This window comes from Anomaloglossus baeobatrachus, unplaced genomic scaffold (genome assembly GCF_048569485.1).
Source record: "Anomaloglossus baeobatrachus isolate aAnoBae1 unplaced genomic scaffold, aAnoBae1.hap1 Scaffold_2540, whole genome shotgun sequence".
Classification (NCBI taxonomy): Eukaryota; Metazoa; Chordata; class Amphibia; order Anura; family Aromobatidae; genus Anomaloglossus; species Anomaloglossus baeobatrachus.
Window position 1 is genome coordinate 5,229 of NW_027442113.1, and position 21,257 is coordinate 26,485.

At 58.3% G+C, this 21,257-nt stretch overlaps 1 protein-coding gene across 1 annotated transcript in view; it reads left to right on the forward strand.

The window, feature by feature from the left end:
• Nucleotides 1–421: 421 nt before the first annotated feature.
• The window catches only part of CEP112 (centrosomal protein 112), a 98,215-nt gene continuing 77,379 nt past the window's right edge, over nucleotides 422–21,257 (forward strand). Inside the window, exons 1-7 of the mRNA XM_075332201.1 lie at nucleotides 422–524; nucleotides 717–907; nucleotides 10,473–10,615; nucleotides 12,913–12,985; nucleotides 13,209–13,280; nucleotides 14,784–14,825; nucleotides 21,042–21,119. Of these exons, the coding sequence (XP_075188316.1) occupies nucleotides 422–524; nucleotides 717–907; nucleotides 10,473–10,615; nucleotides 12,913–12,985; nucleotides 13,209–13,280; nucleotides 14,784–14,825; nucleotides 21,042–21,119 (702 nt within the window). The remainder of the gene's footprint in view (nucleotides 525–716; nucleotides 908–10,472; nucleotides 10,616–12,912; nucleotides 12,986–13,208; nucleotides 13,281–14,783; nucleotides 14,826–21,041; nucleotides 21,120–21,257) is intronic.

A 21,257-nucleotide genomic window follows, 5' to 3' on the forward strand; every position in this document is an offset into this window, starting at 1 on the left:
CTGTGCGGGGGGGAGCGGCCTCTGTCCTGTGCTGTGCGGGGGGGAGCTGCCTCTGTCCTGTGCTGTGCGGGGGGGGAGCGGCCTCTGTCCTGTGCTGTGCGGGGGGGGAGCGGCCTCTTCACGGTGTCCTCTGCGGTGCGCTGTGTCCTCTGCGGTGCGCTGTGTCCTCTGCGCGGTGCTGCGCTGGTTTCTCTCCTGACCCGCCGCGCGCTGTCTTGTAGGCGGGATGCTGCGCACTCAGGAGGGGGCCTGGGAGACGCTGGACGCGGAGTTTGACCATTCCTCTGCGGTGCGCTGTGTCCTCTGCGGTGCGCTGTGTCCTCTGCGGTGCGCTGTGTCCTCTGCGCGGTGCGCTGTGTCCTCTGCGCGGGTGCTGCGCTGGTTTCTCTCCTGACCCGCCGCGCGCTGTCTTGTAGGCGGGATGCTGCGCACTCAGGAGGGGGCCTGGGAGACGCTGGACGCGGAGTTTGACCATTACTTGGTGGATATGAAGCCGCACGTCCTGAAGCTTCCGCAGAGGCGAGGTAAGGTCACATGACTGCTGTGTCCACGCCCCTCCGATTCCTGCACAGCGCCCCCCGGGGGTCTGATAGAGCACTGGTTATCATTGGGCACCAGCAGAGGGCAGACTGTCGCACATAGTCCCCAGCGCTGTTCATCTATTGCAGCCTATGCAGGGCATTACTGGTACCGGCCCATAACTCTCCTCTTTTCAGAGCGCCAGCGCTGCGCCTTATGGATCAAAAAACTGTGTGATCCGTCCGGAGCCGGAAGCGGAATCACCGGGAGGAAGAACAGAAACCTGTACGCCAAGCTCCTCCTCCACATGCTGCAGCGGGGGGTCCTGGAGGGGCCCTTCACCCACAAACCGGAGGACGGCACGCTGCGGACTCTGCCCACTTACATGGTATGGGCACTGTACACGGTGTGTGGCGCTGTGTATATAGGTGACATGGTGCGGCCCCTGTATACGGTGTGTGGAGCTGTGTATACGGTGTGTGGTGCTGTGTATACAGGTGACATGGTGCGGCCCCTGTATACGGTGTGTGGCGCTGTGTATACAGGTGACATGGTGCGGCCCCTGTATACGTTGTGTGGTGCTGTGTATACGGTGTGTGGCGCTGTGTATACCGGTGTGTGGTGCTGTGTATACAGGTGACATGGTGCGGCCCCTGTATACGGTGTGTGGGCGCTGTGTATACAGGTGACATGGTGCGGCCCCTGTATAGGGTGTGTGGCGCTGTGTATACGGGGTGTGGCGCTGTGTATACGGGGTGTGGCACGGGGTGTGGCGTTGTGTATACGGTGTGTGGCGCTGTGTATATGGTGTGTGGCGCTGTGTATACAGTGTGTGGCGCTGTGTATACAGTGTGTGGCGCTGTGTATGCGGTGTGTGGCGTTGTGTATACGGTGTGTGGCGTTGTGTATACAGTGTGTGGCGCTGTGTATACGGTGTGTGGCGCTGTGTATACGGTGTGTGGCGCTGTGTATACAGTGTGTGGCGCTGTGTATGCGGTGTGTGGCGTTGTGTATACGGCGTGTGGCGCTGTGTATACAGTGTGTGGCGCTGTGTATACGGTGTGTGGCGCTGTGTATACGGTGTGTGGCGCTGTGTATACGGTGTGTGGCGCTGTGTATACGGTGTGTGGCGCTGTGTATACGGGGTGTGGCACGGTGTGTGGCGCTGTGTATATGGTGTGTGGCGCTGTGTATACGGGGTGTGGCGCTGTGTATACGGGGTGTGGCGCTGTGTATACGGGGTGTGGCGCTGTGTATACGGGGTGTGCACGGGGTGTGGCGCTGTGTATACGGGGTGTGGCGCTGTGTATACGGCGTGTGGCGCTGTGTATACGGGGTGTGGCGCTGTGTATACGGTGTGTGGGCACGGGGTGTGGCACTGTGTATACGGGGTGTGGCGCTGTGTATACGGGGTGTGGCACGGGGTGTGGCACTGTGTATACGGGGTGTGGCACTGTGTATACGGGGTGTGGCGCTGTGTATACGGGGTGTGGCACGGGGTGTGGCGCTGTGTATACGGGATGTGGCGCTGTGTATACGGTGTGTGGCGCTGTGTATACGGGGTGTGGCGGTGTGGCGCTGTGTATACGGGGTGTGGCGCTGTGTATACGGTGTGTGGCACGGGGTGTGGCGCTGTGTGTACGGGGTGTGGCGCTGTGTATACGGGGTGTGGCGCTGTGTATACGGTGTGTGGCACGGGGTGTGGCGCTGTGTATACGGGGTGTGGCGCTGTGTATACGGGGTGTGGCACGGCGTGTGGCGCTCTGTATACGGCGTGTGGCGCTGTGTATACGGGGTGTGGCACTGTGTATACGGGTGTCACAAACCACCGGGGGGGTCACTCAGAAATCCCCCGCGCTGGCTACTAGTACGTCACAAGTGGGGGGTCACCCCTCCTTTATACCTCCCGACCGACAGACAGAGCACGTGACGCGCTCTCTAGCGCCCCTCTTATAGTCAGGCCAATTATGGAATTGCCCGACAATAAGCACGGAGGCCGCTATACTACTTATGCCGATTATTGAAGGGTCCCCGGTGAGAGTAAGGTATATATTCCCCCGACCTCCGCGGGCGGAATATATAAAATCTTCCCGAATCTCACTGGCCTCCCCACAATAATCCTTGGCACAATTCGCTGCCACCAACCGATTTACGGTAACTATTAGCCGAACACACAGACGTGGGATTCAAGATCGAGATAACAGAACAGCCCAAGATTAATTATATAATTTAATCAGCCTAAAGCCACACTAGAAACTACAATATATACAATAGGGAATCTACAGAATATACATATGTCAGAGTACAGTTACAATCAAAGCATGGGTTACAAACAGGCATACACAGTTCCAGCAGTTACCTTGTGCGTCTGGCCACAGGGGGGCGCTGTACCCAGGTTTCTAGGATTCTTCCTCACAGGTCTTTCCCAACCAGGCCCCCGAGCAGAAGAACCCTGGAAAATGGCCGAAGTAGGGTTATCAACCTGGGCAATCCAGGTCCCCTCCTACCTTAGTGACCTCACAGGGAAGCACTGCCACTCCCCCTGCATGGATCAGAATTATCCAGCAAAGGGGATATTGGCCATAACTTTGCCTGGGAGCGTCGTAGGCGGACGCCAATGCTCTCATTGTGACAGTTATGAATTTAGCTACAGAACGAGGGGACTCATGACCTGTCTGCCAGTTCCCCATTGGCTGATATCACGCCTGGGGCATTTCCCAATGTCCTGCTCCCATAAAAAGGGGGTGCCGGCATCGTCCACATGCGGAGACACCATTTTTATGGTTGCCATATTTATCGGAAATATGGCTTGCGAGATATGAACCATTTTTTACTGGAGTCGTTCTGTCTGGCTATTTCCATAGCCTTGCTAACTAGCTAGCAGCTCCTACTACAGGGTGACGGCAGGGAGTCATCCTGTGTCCATTGTTCCCACACCACCTCATTTCCATATCACAGGACATGGCCATGGAGGTGTAACACCTTCACAGATGCTGGACATTGAGAACAAGAAGGGAGGGGGCACTGCCATGGAGTGATGAGAGATTATGACTGGAGTCATAATTCATCTTCATATCCCGGGATTTGCCTCACACCTCCCCCCTTTTGAGGGCGCTAGGGGGCAGCACACTCCGGTGTTCCCCCGTGCGCCCGTCCGCGACCTCTCCTTGTCGGGACAGCCCGTCTGCGTTACCGTGGTCACGGCCCCTTTTGTGGCGAATGGTGAAGTTGTATTGCTGGAGCGCAAGGCTCCATCGCAACAATCGCCCATTCGTCCCAGAGACGGTGTGCAACCAGCTGAGGGGATTGTGGTCCGTCTCCACGATGAAGTGGCGCCCGTATAGATAGGGTTGCAGACGCTGCAGGGCCCACACTATGGCCAGGCACTCCTTCTCCATCGTGGAATAGGCCACTTCCCTTGGTAACAGCTTCCTGCTCAGGTACAAGACTGGGTGCGCTTGGCTCGCAGAGTCCACCTGGCTGAGCACCACACCGAGGCCGAAGTCACTGGCGTCGGTCTGTACTACAAACGGCCGCGTGAAGTCGGCTGCCTGTAGCACGGGCGGGCTGGACAGGGCGTCCTTTAGGGCCCGGAAGGCTGTCTCGCAGTCCATTGTCCAATCGACTGCAGAGGGCAGCTTCTTCTTGGTGAGGTCCGTCAAGGGCTTTGCCAGGCTACTATAGCATGGAACAAACCTCCTATAGTACCCAGCGGTCCCCAAGAAGGACATCACCTGCTTCTTGGTCCTGGGGGTGGGCCAGGATGCGATGGCCTCCACTTTCTCAGGCTCGGGCTTCAGTGTTCTCCCGCCTACCCGGTGACCGAGGTACTGGACCTCGCTCATGGCCAGCTGACACTTTCCCGGCTTGATGGTCAAACCTGCCCGGTGGATCCGCCTGAGCACCTGTGCTAGATGCTCTAGGTGATCTTCCCAGGTGGGACTGAAGACGGCAATGTCATCCAGGTACGCGGCCGCGTACCCTTCAAGTCCCTTGAGCAGGGTGTTGACCATCCGCTGGAAAGTGGCAGGGGCATTCCTCATCCCGAATGGCATCACCGTGGACTCGTACAGTCCAAATGGGGTAATAAAGGCAGAGCGTTCCCTTGCCTTGCGAGTCAGGGGGATCTGCCAATATCCCCGGCTCAGATCCATGATGGTCAGGTACTGAGCCCCGGCCAACTGATCGAGCAGGTCATCGATGCGTGGCATTGGGTACGCATCGGCGACCGTGACAGCATTGAGCCCCCTGTAGTCCACGCAGAACCGAGTGGTTCGGTCCTTCTTAGGGACGAGGACTACAGGCGAGGCCCAAGCGCTGTTGGATGCCTGGATCACCCCCAGCTTCAGCATCTCGTCAATCTCCTGGCGCATGTGTTGCTGCACCTCCAGGGAGACCCGATATGCTGAACGCCGGATCGGGGGATGATCCCCAGTGTCCACGTGATGGACAGCCAAGTCAGTCCTTCCGGGCTGGTTGGTAAACAACCCCCGGAAGGGGTGTAGGGTGGCCCACAGCTGGGACCGTTGGTCCTCCAAGAGCTGGTGGCCAACCTCCACATCCTCCATGGATCCGCCTGCCCTAACCTGGGCTAGCATATCCAAGAGGGTTTCCGCTTCTCCCTCCTCGGGCAGGTTGCACACGGGGAGCGCACATGCCTCCCGCTCATGATGTGCCTTCATCATGTTCACATGGAAGGGCTTCCGCCTTCCACGGGCAGGGTCCAGGGTGACCAGGTACGTCACAGGGTTGAGCTGCTGGTACACGAGGTATGGGCCTTCCCAGGCTGCCTGAAGCTTGTCCTGTGGTACGGGGACCAGTACCCACACCTTTTGACCCACTTGGTAGGTCCTCTCACAAGCGTTCTGGTCGTACCAACGCTTCTGATCGGCCTGGGCTTGAGCCATATTGTCGTGTACCAGTTGCGTCAAGGCCTGCATTTTGTCCCGGAAGCGCATGACATACTCGATAACCGACACTCCAGGGGTGGCCAAATCCCCTTCCCAAGCCTCTTTCACCAGAGCCAGGGGGCCCCGCACACGTCGCCCGTACAGGAGCTCAAACGGTGAGAATCCTGTTGAGGCCTGTGGAACCTCCCGGTAAGCAAATAACAGGTGTGGGAGATACCGCTCCCAGTCACGCCCATGGGAGTCGACCAACATCTTAAGCATCTGCTTTAGGGTGCCATTGAACCGCTCGCACAGGCCATTAGTCTGTGGATGGTACGGGCTGGCCACCAGATGTCGCACCTGGACTTGCTTACAGAGGGCCTCCATCAGCTGGGACATGAATTGGGTCCCCCGGTCAGTGAGCATTTCCTGGGGAAAACCCACTCGGGAGAAAATCTCCAGCAATGCGGTGGCCACCTTGTCAGCCCGAATGGACGACAAGGCCACTGCTTCTGGGTACCGGGTGGCATAGTCCACTACCGTCAGTATGAAGCGTTTCCCGGAGCTGCTGGGGATGGCCAGCGGGCCGACCAGATCCACAGCCACCCTCCTGAAAGGCTCATCGATGATTGGCAGAGATACTAGTGGGGCTTTGGGGCGTGGCCCCGCCTTCCCCACTCTCTGACAGGTTTCACACGAACGGCAGTAGGCAGCCACATCGGCCCCCATTTTTGGCCAGTAGAAATGCTGGTTTAACCTGGCCTTGGTCTTAGCGATCCCTAGGTGTCCGGCCATCGGAATCTCATGTGCGATCCGCAACAACTCCGTCCGGAACGGATAGGGTACCACCAACTGTCGGTCCCTGGGCCACGCCTCCGGTGAACCCTGCTGGACCGTGGCCCGGTACAGCCGTCCTTGGTCCCAGACCACTCGCTCCGGGTCCGAGTCCGAGGGAGGCTGTGCCGCCTGCTCCTTAAGAGCTTTCAGGCTGTCGTCAGCTTCTAACGCTGCCTGAAACCCCTGACTAGATGTGGCCAGAATCGACGAGACTGTCACATCTTCAGTCAGTACCCCGGGACCTGTGTCCTGGCCTCCACCTGACTCGGCTGCCACTTGGTCAGAAGGGGAAGAGCTATCGGACCTCCGGGAGGCCCCTTGGCTTCCAGCACTCCCACTGCGGGTGACAGCGGCCACAGCCGCTGCGACCGTGGGTCGTGCCTGCTCCTCCTCCGTTCCTGACCAAGTCGCCGGTTCAGGCAGACCTACCTGGCTTCCTGACACCCCGGTTGTGGGGGAACCATGCACCGAGATCTTACCTGGGAGCACTTCCGCTCCTGGACCGGCCCCAATCTCACCTGCCTGTTCCCCTCCTGCAGCAACAGAACCCCGCTGTGAAATCTCTGGGGACCCCACATTTGCTGTGGTAGCCCCCACCCCACACACTGGTCCTCCCCCTGCAGCACCCTGCTCTCTGCTTATCCCTGCAGAGGGCAACAGATCCCAGCTCACAGGCTGGTTACTTGTAGAGGCATTGTCACACCTTTCTCTGACCCCCTCCCCTGTCACAGCTGCAGCTGAGTGTGTGTCTATGGTGTCTATGCAAGCAGAAATATCAGAGTTCACTCCCTCCTCCCTTACATCATTCATAGATAACACATTAACATTGTCCGGAGGCATGTCAGTACGGGCTGAAGGTTCAGCCCTTGGTTGGGGCCCAAACTGGGAGGTTATCTGCCCCAAATCTGTCCCAAGTAGCACGTTTGCAGGGATCCGATCAGTTACCCCCACCTCCCTCACCCCTCGCCCTGCGCCCCAGTCCACATAAATGTCAGCAACAGGCAGCGCCGGGTCAGTGCCTCCAATCCCGGAGACAGCGAGGGTTTTTCCAGGGATCAAGTCTTGGGGGGACACCATCTCAGGCCGCACCAGAGTCACCTCCGAGGCGCTGTCTCGCAGTCCTATGGTCACAGACCGGCCGACGGTGACAGGTTGGAAGCTGTCCAGGGACCTACCACCACCCCCACCCACACAATACACCTTGGGCGGCCCTTGGGACGGGGACGGAGCCGGGGCCTTGGGACGCTGAGGGCACATGGCCTTGAAGTGTCCAGGTAGGTTGCACTGGTGGCACCGTCTTGGCTCTGCCACGGGCCTGGAGAGGGGAGTTGAGGGGGACACCCCCTGCAGTCTAGGGGCAGGTGGGGCAGTCGCAGAATTCATCTTACCCCCGCTCCAGGTGCTGCTGGTGGCTGCTCTCCTGGCTTCAGGAGCCCGATTGTTGGTGTAGTCATCGGCCAGGGCAGCTGTAGCCGTGGACCCCTTTGGCTTCTGGTCTCGGATGAACTGGCGGAGATCCTCAGGGCAGTTCCACAAGAGTTGCTCCGTGATGAACAAGTCCAGGATCTCCGGTCCGGTGGAAAGCTGCAGGCCTTGGGTCCAGTGGTCGGCAGCTCGGGCAAGTGCCCGCCGGTGGTCAGCCCAGGAGTCCTTTGGTCCCTTCTGTAGGCTCCGGAACTTCTTGCGGTAGGACTCTGGAGTGAGGTTGTACTGTTGGATCAGGGCCCGCTTGATGGTGTCGTAGCCCTGATCTGCCTCAGCAGGCAAGTCCCCAAGGACATCCAGGGCCTTACCCCTTAAACGGGGGGTCAGGTATTTGGCCCACTGGTCCTTGTCCAGATGGTGCTGCAAGCAAGTCCGTTCAAAAGCAGTCAAGAAAGAGTCCAAGTCTCCATCCTTCTCCAGCACTGGGAAGTCCTCAACACGGACCTTTGGAAGTTTGGTGTCTTGAAGGTCACGTGTGGCTGATGAGGGCCGGAGCTGAGCTAGCTGCAGCTGGTAGTCACGCTCTGCCTGGCGCTCTTCACGCGCTGCCTGCCGCTCCGCAGCCTCAGCCTCACGCGCTGCTTGCCGCTCTGCCCTGCGCTCTGCCAGGAGTCCCTTGTAGCCCTCCTGGTCTCCAGCCTGGAGAAGGGCCATAGCCATTTGAAGAAGGCTATCCGAGCCTCCCAGGCTCGGTGGAATGGCACGTGGTGATCTGCGGCCCGCTGCGGAGCCTGGTGATTCACTGTCCCTTTCAGAGCGGAGGGCTGGCATCTGGCTCGTTGAGGAACCTTGGGTGAGCTCCTCCTCATCTTGTCCAGCAGTGCCAGGTTGCGCAATGTCCTCGGCAGAACGGTTTTCTGGCGTCGAGCTCCTGGAGGACTCGTGGGCAACCTCCTCATTGCTGTCCACAGCACCGTCCTCCCTCTCTTCGGCTCCTGCCTTAGCATTGGCCAGTTGCATAGCTCTGCTCCTGGTGCCATCAGCCATTCTTGCAGACTTTTGGTCACTGACACAGAACTGACACCTGATGCCTCCACACACCTTACAGTATCTGCACTCTGACACTCTAGTGTTGAGCTAGTCTGAAGACCCCAGCAGCCACAGCTGCTGCAGGCAGTCTTTAGTGTCTGGGAGTATGGGTCTCACACTCACACACACTATTATCTCGATCCCACCGCTATGCCACCAATATGTCACAAACCACCGGGGGGGGTCACTCAGAAATCCCCCGCGCTGGCTACCAGTACGTCACAATCGGGGGGTAACAAGTGGGGGGTCACCCCTCCTTTATACCTCCCGACAGACAGAGCACGTGATGCGCTCTCTAGCGCCCCTCTTATAGTCAGGCCAATTGTGGAATTGCCCGACGATAAGCAAGGAGGCCGCTATACTACTTATGCCGATTATTGAAGGGTCCCCGGTGAGAGTAAGGTATATATTCCCCCGACCTCCGCGGGCGGAATATATAAAATCTCCCCGAATCTCACTGGCCTCCCCACAATAATCCTTGGCACAACTCGCTGCCACCAACCGCTTCACGGTAACTATTAGCCGAACACACAGACGTGGGATTCAAGATCGAGATAACAGAACAGCCCAAGATTAATTATATAATTTAATCAGCCTAAAGCACACTAGAAACTACAATATATACAATAGGGAATCTACAGAATATACATATGTCAGAGTACAGTTACAATCAAAGCATGGGTTACAAACAGGCATACACAGTTCCAGCAGTTACCTTGTTGCGTCTGGCCACAGGGGGGCGCTGTAGACCAGGTTTCCAGGAACTCTCTCACAGGTCTGTCCCAACCAGGCCCCCGAGCAGAAGAACGCTGGAAAATGGCCGAAGTAGGGTTATCAACCTGGGCAGATCCAGGTCCCCTCCTACCTTAGTGACCTCACAGGGAAGCACTGCCACTCCCCCTGCATGGATCAGAATTATCCAGCAAAGGGGATATTGGCCATAACTTTGCCTGGGAGCGTCGTAGGCGGACGCCAATGCTCTCATTGTGACAGTTATGAATTTAGCTACAGAACGAGGGGACTCATGACCTGTCTGCCAGTTCCCCATTGGCTGATATCACGCCTGGGGCATTTCCCAATGTCCTGCTCCCATAAAAAGGGGGTGCCGGCATCGTCCACATGCGGAGACACCATTTTTATGGTTGCCATATTTATCGGAAATATGGCTTGCGAGATATGAACCATTTTTTACTGGAGTCGTTCTGTCTGGCTATTTCCATAGCCTTGCTAACTAGCTAGCAGCTCCTACTACAGGGTGACGGCAGGGAGTCATCCTGTGTCCATTGTTCCCACACCACCTCATTTCCATATCACAGGACATGGCCATGGAGGTGTAACACCTTCACAGATGCTGGACATTGAGAACAAGAAGGGAGGGGGCACTGCCAGGGAGTGATGAGAGATTATGACTGGAGTCATAATTCATCTTCATATCCCGGGATTTGCCTCACAACGGGGTGTGGCGCTGTGTATACGGGGTGTGGCACGGGGTGTGGCGCTGTGTATGCGGTGTGTGGCGCTGTGTATGCGGTGTGTGGCGCTGTGTATGCGGGGTGTGGCGCTGTGTATACGGTGTGTGGCGCTGTGTATACGGGGTGTGGCGCTGTGTATACGGTGTGTGGCACGGGGTGTGGCGCTGTGTATACGGGGTGTGGCACGGGGTGTGGCGCTGTGTATACAGCGTATACGGTGTCTGTTCCTTCCTTCCCGCAGTCTATATACTTTGATGAGCCGCTTTCTCCGCGGTTTCTCGGCGCTGGTTCTGGTGAGTTACCGGACTGGGTGCGGGGGGAGCTGGAGGCCAAATCTGAGGAGTCACCGAGGGCGGAGCCTGCGCCTGTGATGTCACCGGACAGGTCTGTGATGTCACCGCCGACCCCTGACAATTTCTGATGTTCATATTCCTTCCTTCCTCCTCTAGTCTGTCGCCGCCTCGTCCCCTGGTCGCTGTCTCCCCCGCCGCCTCGTCCCCTGGTCGCTGTCTCCCCCGCCGCCTCGTCCCCTGGTCGCTGTCTCCCCCGCCGCCTCGTCCCCTGGTCGCTGTCTCCCCCCGCCGCCTCGTCCCCTGGTCGCTGTCTCCCCCGCCGCCTCGTCCCCTGGTCGCTGTCTCCCCCGCCGCCTCGTCCCCTGGTCGCTGTCTCCCCCGCCGCCTCGTCCCCTGGTCGCTGTCTCCCCCGCCGCCTCGTCCCCTGGTCGCTGTCTCCCCCGCCGCCTCGTCCCCTGGTCGCTGTCTCCCCCGCCGCCTCGTCCCCTGGTCGCTGTCTCCCCCGCCGCCTCGTCCCCCGGTCGCTGTCTCCCCCGCCGCCTCGTCCCCCGGTCGCTGTCTCCCCCGCCGCCTCGTCCCCCGGTCGCTGTCTCCCCCGCCGCCTCGTCCCCCGGTCGCTGTCTCCCCCGCCGCCTCGTCCCCCGGTCGCTGTCTCCCCCGCCGCCTCGTCCCCCGGTCGCTGTCTCCCCCGCCGCCTCGTCCCCCGGTCGCTGTCTCCCCCGCCGCCCCCCCGTCCCCCGTCTCCCCCGCCGCCCCCCGTCCCCCGTCTCCCCCGCCGCCCCCCGTCCCCCGTCTCCCCCGCCGCCCCCCGTCCCCCGTCTCCCCCGCCGCCCCCCGTCCCCCGTCTCCCCCGCCGCCCCCCGTCCCCCGCCCCCCCCCCCCCGTCCCCCGGTCGCAGTCTCCCCCCCCCCCCCCCGTCCCCCGGTCGCTGTCTTCCCCCCCCCCCCCGTCCCCCGGTCGCTGTCTTCCCCCCCCCCCCCCCCCCCCCCGTCCCCCGGTCGCTGTCTTCCCCCCCCCCCCCCCGTCCCCCGGTCGCTGTCTTCCCCCCCCCCCCCCGTCCCCCGGTCGCTGTCTTTCCCCCGCCGCCTCGTCCCCCGGTCGCTGTCTTTCCCCCCCCCCCCGTCCCCCGGTCGCTGTCTTTCCCCCCCCCCCCCCTGTCCCCTGGTCGCTGTCTTTCCCCCCCCCCCCCTGTCCCCTGGTCGCTGTCTTCCCCCATCCCCTGAAAAAGAATGTCTGGCTGTAGTGTGGGCCCTTAGGAAACTACGGCCGTATCTGTATGGACGGGAATTCACTGTGGTTACTGATCACAATCCCCTCACCTGGCTGAACAGAGTCTCTGGGGACAATGGACGCTTACTGCGATGGAGCCTGGCTCTGCAGCCCTATAACTTTACCATACAATATAGAAGGGGCAGCCAACACCAAAATGCAGACAGATTGTCCAGTCTACGTGTACTTGACAAGCGACCTGTTGAGGTCACTAGTCCGTACACAAATTGAGGGGGGAAGGGGTTGTAACAGTGTGTCCCTCCCCCGCCTGTGCTCATGGTGTAATAGTCTGTCTCTCCTTGACTGTCCTGTATGTACTACTGGTGGGGAATTGTTTGTTCTTCTCAGGATGGGACCTCTCCAATCCACAACTTGGTAAACAGAACAGAGCCAGGAGTCTAAAGTCCATTCATGTATCAAGTGTCCAGGCGGAGTTGGACTCTTCTGCCCACCTTAGGGGCTGATCCCAGGAGAGAAGAACAATGAGACCCATGTTAGGTCAGTTAGTTGGAGCTCGGCTGGAGAAGGACTAGGATCTATGGCTGAGGCTGGATCCTAGAGCCTGTGTATGGACTGTCACAGACTGGAGATCCGCGGCCACGTGGGATTGTGTTTTGTTGTTCACCTGTTGGACTCAAGGAACGCATATAAGGACCATTGCCCTGTTTCCCTGGCGTTGGAATACCGGGAGGCGGTGCCCCTGGATCTGTTGTCCTGTTGTGGACTCCTTGCAGACTTTAAGGATCTATATTTATGTTTGGTGCTTTATCTTTGTGGTTCCAATAAAGCCCTTTGGATTGCTCCTTGGCCTGGCGTCCCTCACTGCTCTGCCGCATACCCCGTCAGTGCCCCCGCCGCCTCCTCCTCCCCTGGTCACTGTCCCCCAACCGCCGCTCTCTCCTGTCCCCCGTTCTCCCCCGTCATTCTCTCCTATCCTCCTCTGTCCCCCACGCTCTCCCACTCTCACCCGCCATTCTCCCCCACTCTCACCCCGCTCTCCCCCTGCGCTCCCCTTGTTCTCCCCTTGCGATCCCCCACTCGCTCTCCCCTCCCCGCGCTCCCCCCGTTCTCCCCCCATTCCCCCCTTGTGCCGGTGTCTGACGTCCCCTTCTCTTCCAGACCCCAGTATTCGCACAGCCGAGCTCTGGCCATGAGCCCCTCGCACCGCTCCCAGGAGGACGCCCTCCGCACTGTAAGTCCCAGCATGTGGTTGCTATGGGTGATTGTGTGCTCGGGGACCCCTCCTATCAGTGTGGATCAGGGGGGGGATGCATTAGATTGTTAGCTCCTTGTCCCACCCCCGATATTATGGGCACATACTACTGCTGCTCCCACGGGGCCATGTCAGTTACGGAGGGGGGAGTGCCGCTATCCAGTGCCGCTGATCACGGGGTCTCCTTGTTTTTCGGTTTTAGGAGGGTAAGAGGCTGCCGGCCAATCATGATGACAGTGACCTGGACGCCGTCCTCCACAGCTGGAATCTCGGGGTAATGCAGCTTTTGTCTCACTGCTCACATCAAGAGCTGCATTTACAATTCTGCTGAATTATTGTCAGTCTGGAAGTGACTGGAGGATAAGACAATGTGACAGCAGAATGGTGAGTGCAGCTCTGGAGGTGACTGGAGGATAAGACACGATGTAACAGCAGAATAGTGACTGCAGCTCTGGAGGTGACTGGAGGATAAGACATGATGTAACAGCAGAATAGTGACTGCAGCTCTGGAGGTGACTGGAGGAGAGGACACAATGTAACAGCAGAATAGTGACTGCAGCTCTGGAGGAGAGGACACGATGTAACAGCAGAATAGTGACTGCAGCTCTGGAGGAGAGGACACAATGTAACAGCAGAATAGTGACTGCAGCTCTGGAGGAGAGGACACGATGTAACAGCAGAATAGTGACTGCAGCTCTGGAGGAGAGGACACAATGTAACAGCAGAATAGTGACTGCAGCTCTGGAGGAGAGGACACAATGTAACAGCAGAATAGTGACTGCAGCTCTGGAGGATAAGACACAAAGTAACAGCAGAATAGTGACTGCAGCTCTGGAGGATAAGACACAATGTAACAGCAGAATAGTGACTGCAGCTCTGGGGGTGACTGGAGGAGAGGACACAATGTAACAGCAGAATAGTGACTGCAGCTCTGGAGGTGACTGGAGGAGAGGACACAATGTAACAGCAGAATAGTGACTGCAGCTCTGGAGGAGAGGACACAATGTAACAGCAGAATAGTGAGTGCAGCTCTGGAGGTGACTGGAGGATAAGACACGATGTAACAGCAGAATAGTGACTGCAGCTCTGGAGGTGACTGGAGGAGAGGACACAATGTAACAGCAGAATAGTGACTGCAGCTCTGGAGGTGACTGGAGGAGAGGACACAATGTAACAGCAGAATAGTGACTGCAGCTCTGGAGGTGACTGGAGGAGAGGACACAATGTAACAGCAGAATAGTGACTGCAGCTCTGGAGGTGACTGGAGGATAAGACATAATGTAACAGCAGAATAGTGACTGCAGCTCTGGAGGTGACTGGAGGATAAGACACAATGTAACAGCAGAATAGTGAGTGCAGCTCTGGAGGTGACTGGAGGAGAGGACACAATGTAACAGCAGAATAGTGACTGCAGCTCTGGAGGTGACTGGAGGATAAGACATAATGTAACAGCAGAATAGTGACTGCAGCTCTGGAGGTGACTGGAGGATAAGACACAATGTAACAGCAGAATAGTGAGTGCAGCTCTGGAGGTGACTGGAGGAGAGGACACAATGTAACAGCAGAATAGTGAGTGCAGCTCTGGAGGTGACTGGAGGAGAGGACACAATGTAACAGCAGAATAGTGAGTGCAGCTCTGGAGGTGACTGGAGGATAAGACACCATGTAACAGCAGAATGGTGAGTGCAGCTCTGGAGGTGACTGGAGGAGAGGACACAATGTAACAGCAGAATAGTGAGTGCAGACCCCTCTATAACCTCCTGTATTATATCCCCAGATAGAAAACCCAAGATATCTGCGGGACAAGCCCCTCTCCCCGGTAAGTGCAGGAGCCGCTGTATATCTGCAGGGCGGTGATGTCACTGCTGTGTGATATAACTGATATCTGCGGGACAAGCCCCTCTCCCCGGTAAGTGCAGGAGCCGCTGTATATCTGCAGGGCGGTGATGTCACTGCTGTGTGATATAACTGATATCTGCGGGACAAGCCCCTCTCCCCGGTAGGTGCAGGAGCCGCTGTATATCTGCAGGGCGGTGATGTCACTGCTGTGTGATATAACTGATATCTGCGGGACAAGCCCCTCTCCCCGGTAAGTGCAGGAGCCGCTGTATATCTGCAGGGCGGTGATGTCACTGCTGTGTGATATAACTGATATCTGCGGGACAAGCCCCTCTCCCCGGTAGGTGCAGGAGCCGCTGTATATCTGCAGGGCGGTGATGTCACTGCTGTGTGATATAACTGATATCTGCGGGACAAGCCCCTCTCCCCGGTAGGTGCAGGAGCCGCTGTATATCTGCAGGGCGGTGATGTCACTGCTGTGTGATATAACTGATATCTGCGGGACAAGCCCCTCTCCCCGGTAAGTGCAGGAGCTGCTGTATATCTGCAGGGTGGTGATGTCACTGCTGTGTGATATAACTGATATCTGCGGGACAAGCCCCTCTCCCCGGTAAGTGCAGGAGCCGCTGTATATCTGCAGGGTGGTGATGTCACTGCTGTGTGATATAACTGATATCTGCGGGACAAGCCCCTCTCCCCGGTAGGTGCAGGAGCCGCTGTATATCTGCAGGGCGGTGATGTCACTGCTGTGTGATATAACTGATATCTGCGGGACAAGCCCCTCTCCCCGGTAAGTGCAGGAGCCGCTGTATATCTGCAGGGCGGTGATGTCACTGCTGTGTGATATAACTGATATCTGCGGGACAAGCCCCTCTCCCCGGTAAGTGCAGGAGCCGCTGTATATCTGCAGGGCGGTGATGTCACTGCTGTGTGATATAACTGATATCTGCGGGACAAGCCCCTCTCCCCGGTAGGTGCAGGAGCCGCTGTATATCTGCAGGGCGGTGATGTCACTGCTGTGTGATATAACTGATATCTGCGGGACAAGCCCCTCTCCCCGGTAAGTGCAGGAGCCGCTGTATATCTGCAGGGCGGTGATGTCACTGCTGTGTGATATAACTGATATCTGCGGGACAAGCCCCTCTCCCCGGTAGGTGCAGGAGCCGCTGTATATCTGCAGGGCGGTGATGTCACTGCTGTGTGATATAACTGATATCTGCGGGACAAGCCCCTCTCCCCGGTAAGTGCAGGAGCCGCTGTATATCTGCAGGGCGGTGATGTCACTGCTGTGTGATATAACTGATATCTGCGGGACAAGCCCCTCTCCCCGGTAGGTGCAGGAGCCGCTGTATATCTGCAGGGCGGTGATGTCACTGCTGTGTGATATAACTGATATCTGCGGGACAAGCCCCTCTCCCCGGTAAGTGCAGGAGCCGCTGTATATCTGCAGGGCGGTGATGTCACTGCTGTGTGATATAACTGATATCTGCGGGACAAGCCCCTCTCCCCGGTAGGTGCAGGAGCCGCTGTATATCTGCAGGGCGGTGATGTCACTGCTGTGTGATATAACTGATATCTGCGGGACAAGCCCCTCTCCCCGGTAAGTGCAGGAGCCGCTGTATATCTGCAGGGCGGTGATGTCACTGCTGTGTGATATAACTGATATCTGCGGGACAAGCCCCTCTCCCCGGTAAGTGCAGGAGCCGCTGTATATCTGCAGGGCGGTGATGTCACTGCTGTGTGATATAACTGATATCTGCGGGACAAGCCCCTCTCCCCGGTAAGTGCAGGAGCCGCTGTATATCTGCAGGGCGGTGATGTCACTGCTGTGTGATATAACTGATATCTGCGGGACAAGCCCCTCTCCCCGGTAAGTGCAGGAGCCGCTGTATATCTGCAGGGCGGTGATGTCACTGCTGTGTGATATAACTGATATCTGCGGGACAAGCCCCTCTCCCCGGTAAGTGCAGGAGCTGCTGTATATCTGCAGGGCGGTGATGTCACTGCTGTGTGATATAACTGATACCTGCAGCCCCCGCCCCTCACCTCTGGGCTGATCCTTCACAATAGCCGGCCACCAGTAAAACACTTAAAAAAAAAACAAAACTGATGCTATTTTCCAGCATCAGTCACATCATTGTGCCGCCATCTGCAGCTCATCCGCTCCATCAGTCACACAGCGCATCCACTCCATCAGTCACACAGCGCATCCGCTCCATGAGTCACACAGCGCATCCGCTCCATGAGTCACACAGCGCATCCGCTCCATGAGTCACACAGCGCATCCGCTCCATCAGTCACACAGCGCATCCGCTCCATCAGTCACACAGCGCATCCGCTCCATGAGTCACACAGCGCATCCGCTCCATGAGTCACACAGCGCATCCGCTCCATGAGTCACACAGCGCATCCGCTCCATGAGTCACACAGCGCATCCGCTCCATGAGTCACACAGCGCATCCGCTCCATCAGTCACACAGCGCATCCGCTCCATCAGTCACACAACGCATCCGCTCCATCAGTCACACAACGCATCCGCTCCATCAGTCACACAACGCATCCGCTCCATCAGTCACACAACGCATCCGCTCCATCAGTCACACAGCGCATCGGCTCCATCAGTCACACAGCGCATCGGCTCCATCAGTCACACAGCGCATCGGCTCCATCAGTCACACAGCGCATCGGCTCCATCAGTCACACAGCGCATCGGCTCCATCAGTCACACAGCTCATCCGCTCCATCAGTCACACAGCGCATCGGCTCCATCAGTCACACAGCGCATCGGCTCCATCAGTCACACAGCGCATCGGCTCCATCAGTCACACAGCGCATCGGCTCCATCAGTCACACAGCGCATCGGCTCCATCAGTCACACAACGCATCCGCTCCATCAGTCACACAGCTCATCCGCTCCATCAGTCACACAGCGCATCCGCTCCATCAGTCACACAGCTCATCCGCTCCATCAGTCACACAGCGCATCCGCTCCATCAGTCACACAGCGCATCCGCTCCATCAGTCACACAGCGCATCCGCTCCATCAGTCACACAGCGCATCCGCTCCATGAGTCACACAGCGCATCCGCTCCATGAGTCACACAGCGCATCCGCTCCATGAGTCACACAGCGCATCCGCTCCATGAGTCACACAGCGCATCCGCTCCATGAGTCACACAGCGCATCCGCTCCATGAGTCACACAGCTCATCCGCTCCATGAGTCACACAACGCATCCGCTCCATCAGTCACACAGCTCATCCGCTCCATCAGTCACACAGCGCATCCGCTCCATCAGTCACACAGCGCATCCGCTCCATCAGTCACACAGCGCATCCGCTCCATGAGTCACACAGCGCATCCGCTCCATGAGTCACACAGCGCATCCGCTCCATGAGTCACACAGCGCATCCGCTCCATGAGTCACACAGCGCATCCGCTCCATGAGTCACACAGCGCATCCGCTCCATGAGTCACACAGCGCATCCGCTCCATGAGTCACACAGCGCATCCGCTCCATGAGTCACACAGCGCATCCGCTCCATGAGTCACACAGCGCATCCGCTCCATGAGTCACACAGCGCATCCGCTCCATGAGTCACACAGCGCATCCGCTCCATGAGTCACACAGCGCATCCGCTCCATGAGTCACACAGCGCATCCGCTCCATGAGTCACACAGCGCATCCGCTCCATGAGTCACACAGCGCATCCGCTCCATGAGTCACACAGCGCATCCGCTCCATGAGTCACACAGCGCATCCGCTCCATGAGTCACACAGCGCATCCGCTCCATGAGTCACACAGCGCATCCGCTCCATGAGTCACACAGCGCATCCGCTCCATGAGTCACACAGCGCATCCGCTCCATGAGTCACACAGCGCATCCGCTCCATGAGTCACACAGCGCATCCGCTCCATGAGTCACACAGCGCATCCGCTCCATGAGTCACACAGCGCATCCGCTCCATGAGTCACACAGCGCATCCGCTCCATGAGTCACACAGCGCATCCGCTCCATGAGTCACACAGCGCATCCGCTCCATGAGTCACACAGCGCATCCGCTCCATGAGTCACACAGCGCATCCGCTCCATGAGTCACACAGCGCATCCGCTCCATGAGTCACACAGCGCATCCGCTCCATGAGTCACACAGCGCATCCGCTCCATGAGTCACACAGCGCATCCGCTCCATGAGTCACACAGCGCATCCGCTCCATGAGTCACACAGCGCATCCGCTCCATGAGTCACACAGCGCATCCGCTCCATGAGTCACACAGCGCATCCGCTCCATGAGTCACACAGCGCATCCGCTCCATGAGTCACACAGCGCATCCGCTCCATGAGTCACACAGCGCATCCGCTCCATGAGTCACACAGCGCATCCGCTCCATGAGTCACACAGCGCATCCGCTCCATGAGTCACACAGCGCATCCGCTCCATGAGTCACACAGCGCATCCGCTCCATGAGTCACACAGCGCATCCGCTCCATGAGTCACACAGCGCATCCGCTCCATGAGTCACACAGCGCATCCGCTCCATGAGTCACACAGCGCATCCGCTCCATGAGTCACACAGCGCATCCGCTCCATGAGTCACACAGCGCATCCGCTCCATGAGTCACACAGCGCATCCGCTCCATGAGTCACACAGCGCATCCGCTCCATGAGTCACACAGCGCATCCGCTCCATGAGTCACACAGCGCATCCGCTCCATGAGTCACACAGCGCATCCGCTCCATGAGTCACACAGCGCATCCGCTCCATGAGTCACACAGCGCATCCGCTCCATGAGTCACACAGCGCATCCGCTCCATGAGTCACACAGCGCATCCGCTCCATGAGTCACACAGCGCATCCGCTCCATGAGTCACACAGCGCATCCGCTCCATGAGTCACACAGCGCATCCGCTCCATGAGTCACACAGCGCATCCGCTCCATGAGTCACACAGCGCATCCGCTCCATGAGTCACACAGCGCATCCGCTCCATGAGTCACACAGCGCATCCGCTCCATGAGTCACACAGCGCATCCGCTCCATGAGTCACACAGCGCATCCGCTCCATGAGTCACACAGCGCATCCGCTCCATGAGTCACACAGCGCATCCGCTCCATGAGTCACACAGCGCATCCGCTCCATGAGTCACACAGCGCATCCGCTCCATGAGTCACACAGCGCATCCGCTCCATGAGTCACACAGCGCATCCGCTCCATGAGTCACACAGCGCATCCGCTCCATGAGTCACACAGCGCATCCGCTCCATGAGTCACACAGCGCATCCGCTCCATGAGTCACACAGCGCATCCGCTCCATGAGTCACACAGCGCATCCGCTCCATGAGTCACACAGCGCATCCGCTCCATGAGTCACACAGCGCATCCGCTCCATGAGTCACACAGCGCATCCGCTCCATGAGTCACACAGCGCATCCGCTCCATGAGTCACACAGCGCATCCGCTCCATGAGTCACACAGCGCATCCGCTCCATGAGTCACACAGCGCATCCGCTCCATGAGTCACACAGCGCATCCGCTCCATGAGTCACACAGCGCATCCGCTCCATGAGTCACACAGCGCATCCGCTCCATGAGTCACACAGCGCATCCGCTCCATGAGTCACACAGCGCATCCGCTCCATGAGTCACACAGCGCATCCGCTCCATGAGTCACACAGCGCATCGGCTCCATGAGTCACACAGCGCATCGGCTCCATGAGTCACACAGCGCATCGGCTCCATGAGTCACACAGCGCATCGGCTCCATCAGTCACACAGCGCATCGGCTCCATCAGTCACACAGCGCATCGGCTCCATCAGTCACACAGCGCATCGGCTCCATCAGTCACACAGCGCATCGGCTCCATCAGTCACACAGCGCATCGGCTCCATCAGTCACACAGCGCATCGGCTCCATCAGTCACACAGCGCATCGGCTCCATCAGTCACACAGCGCATCGGCTCCATCAGTCACACAGCGCATCGGCTCCATCAGTCACACAGCGCATCGGCTCCATCAGTCACACAGCGCATCGGCTCCATCAGTCACACAGCGCATCGGCTCCATCAGTCACACAGCGCATCCGCTCCATCAGTCACACAGCTCATCCGCTCCATCAGTCACACAGCTCATTGTGACAGATGCCGCACAGCGCGAGTGTGAACACAGCCTCACTAATCCCGTGTCTCTGCAGATCTCTCCAGACTCGCGCCTCGGCAGAAGTGCAGATGTCACAGAGGAGCGCCGCCTCTCTACATTACATATGAAGGAGGTATGGGGGACTGCTGCTGCCCTGAACCCCCCCCCCCCTGGGGGTCGCTAAACCCCCCCCCCCCCCCTTGTCCTGACATGACCTCAGCGGGATCTTGTGCAGGGATCCAGGCTTATTTATTGCCGATGTTTCCCTCTG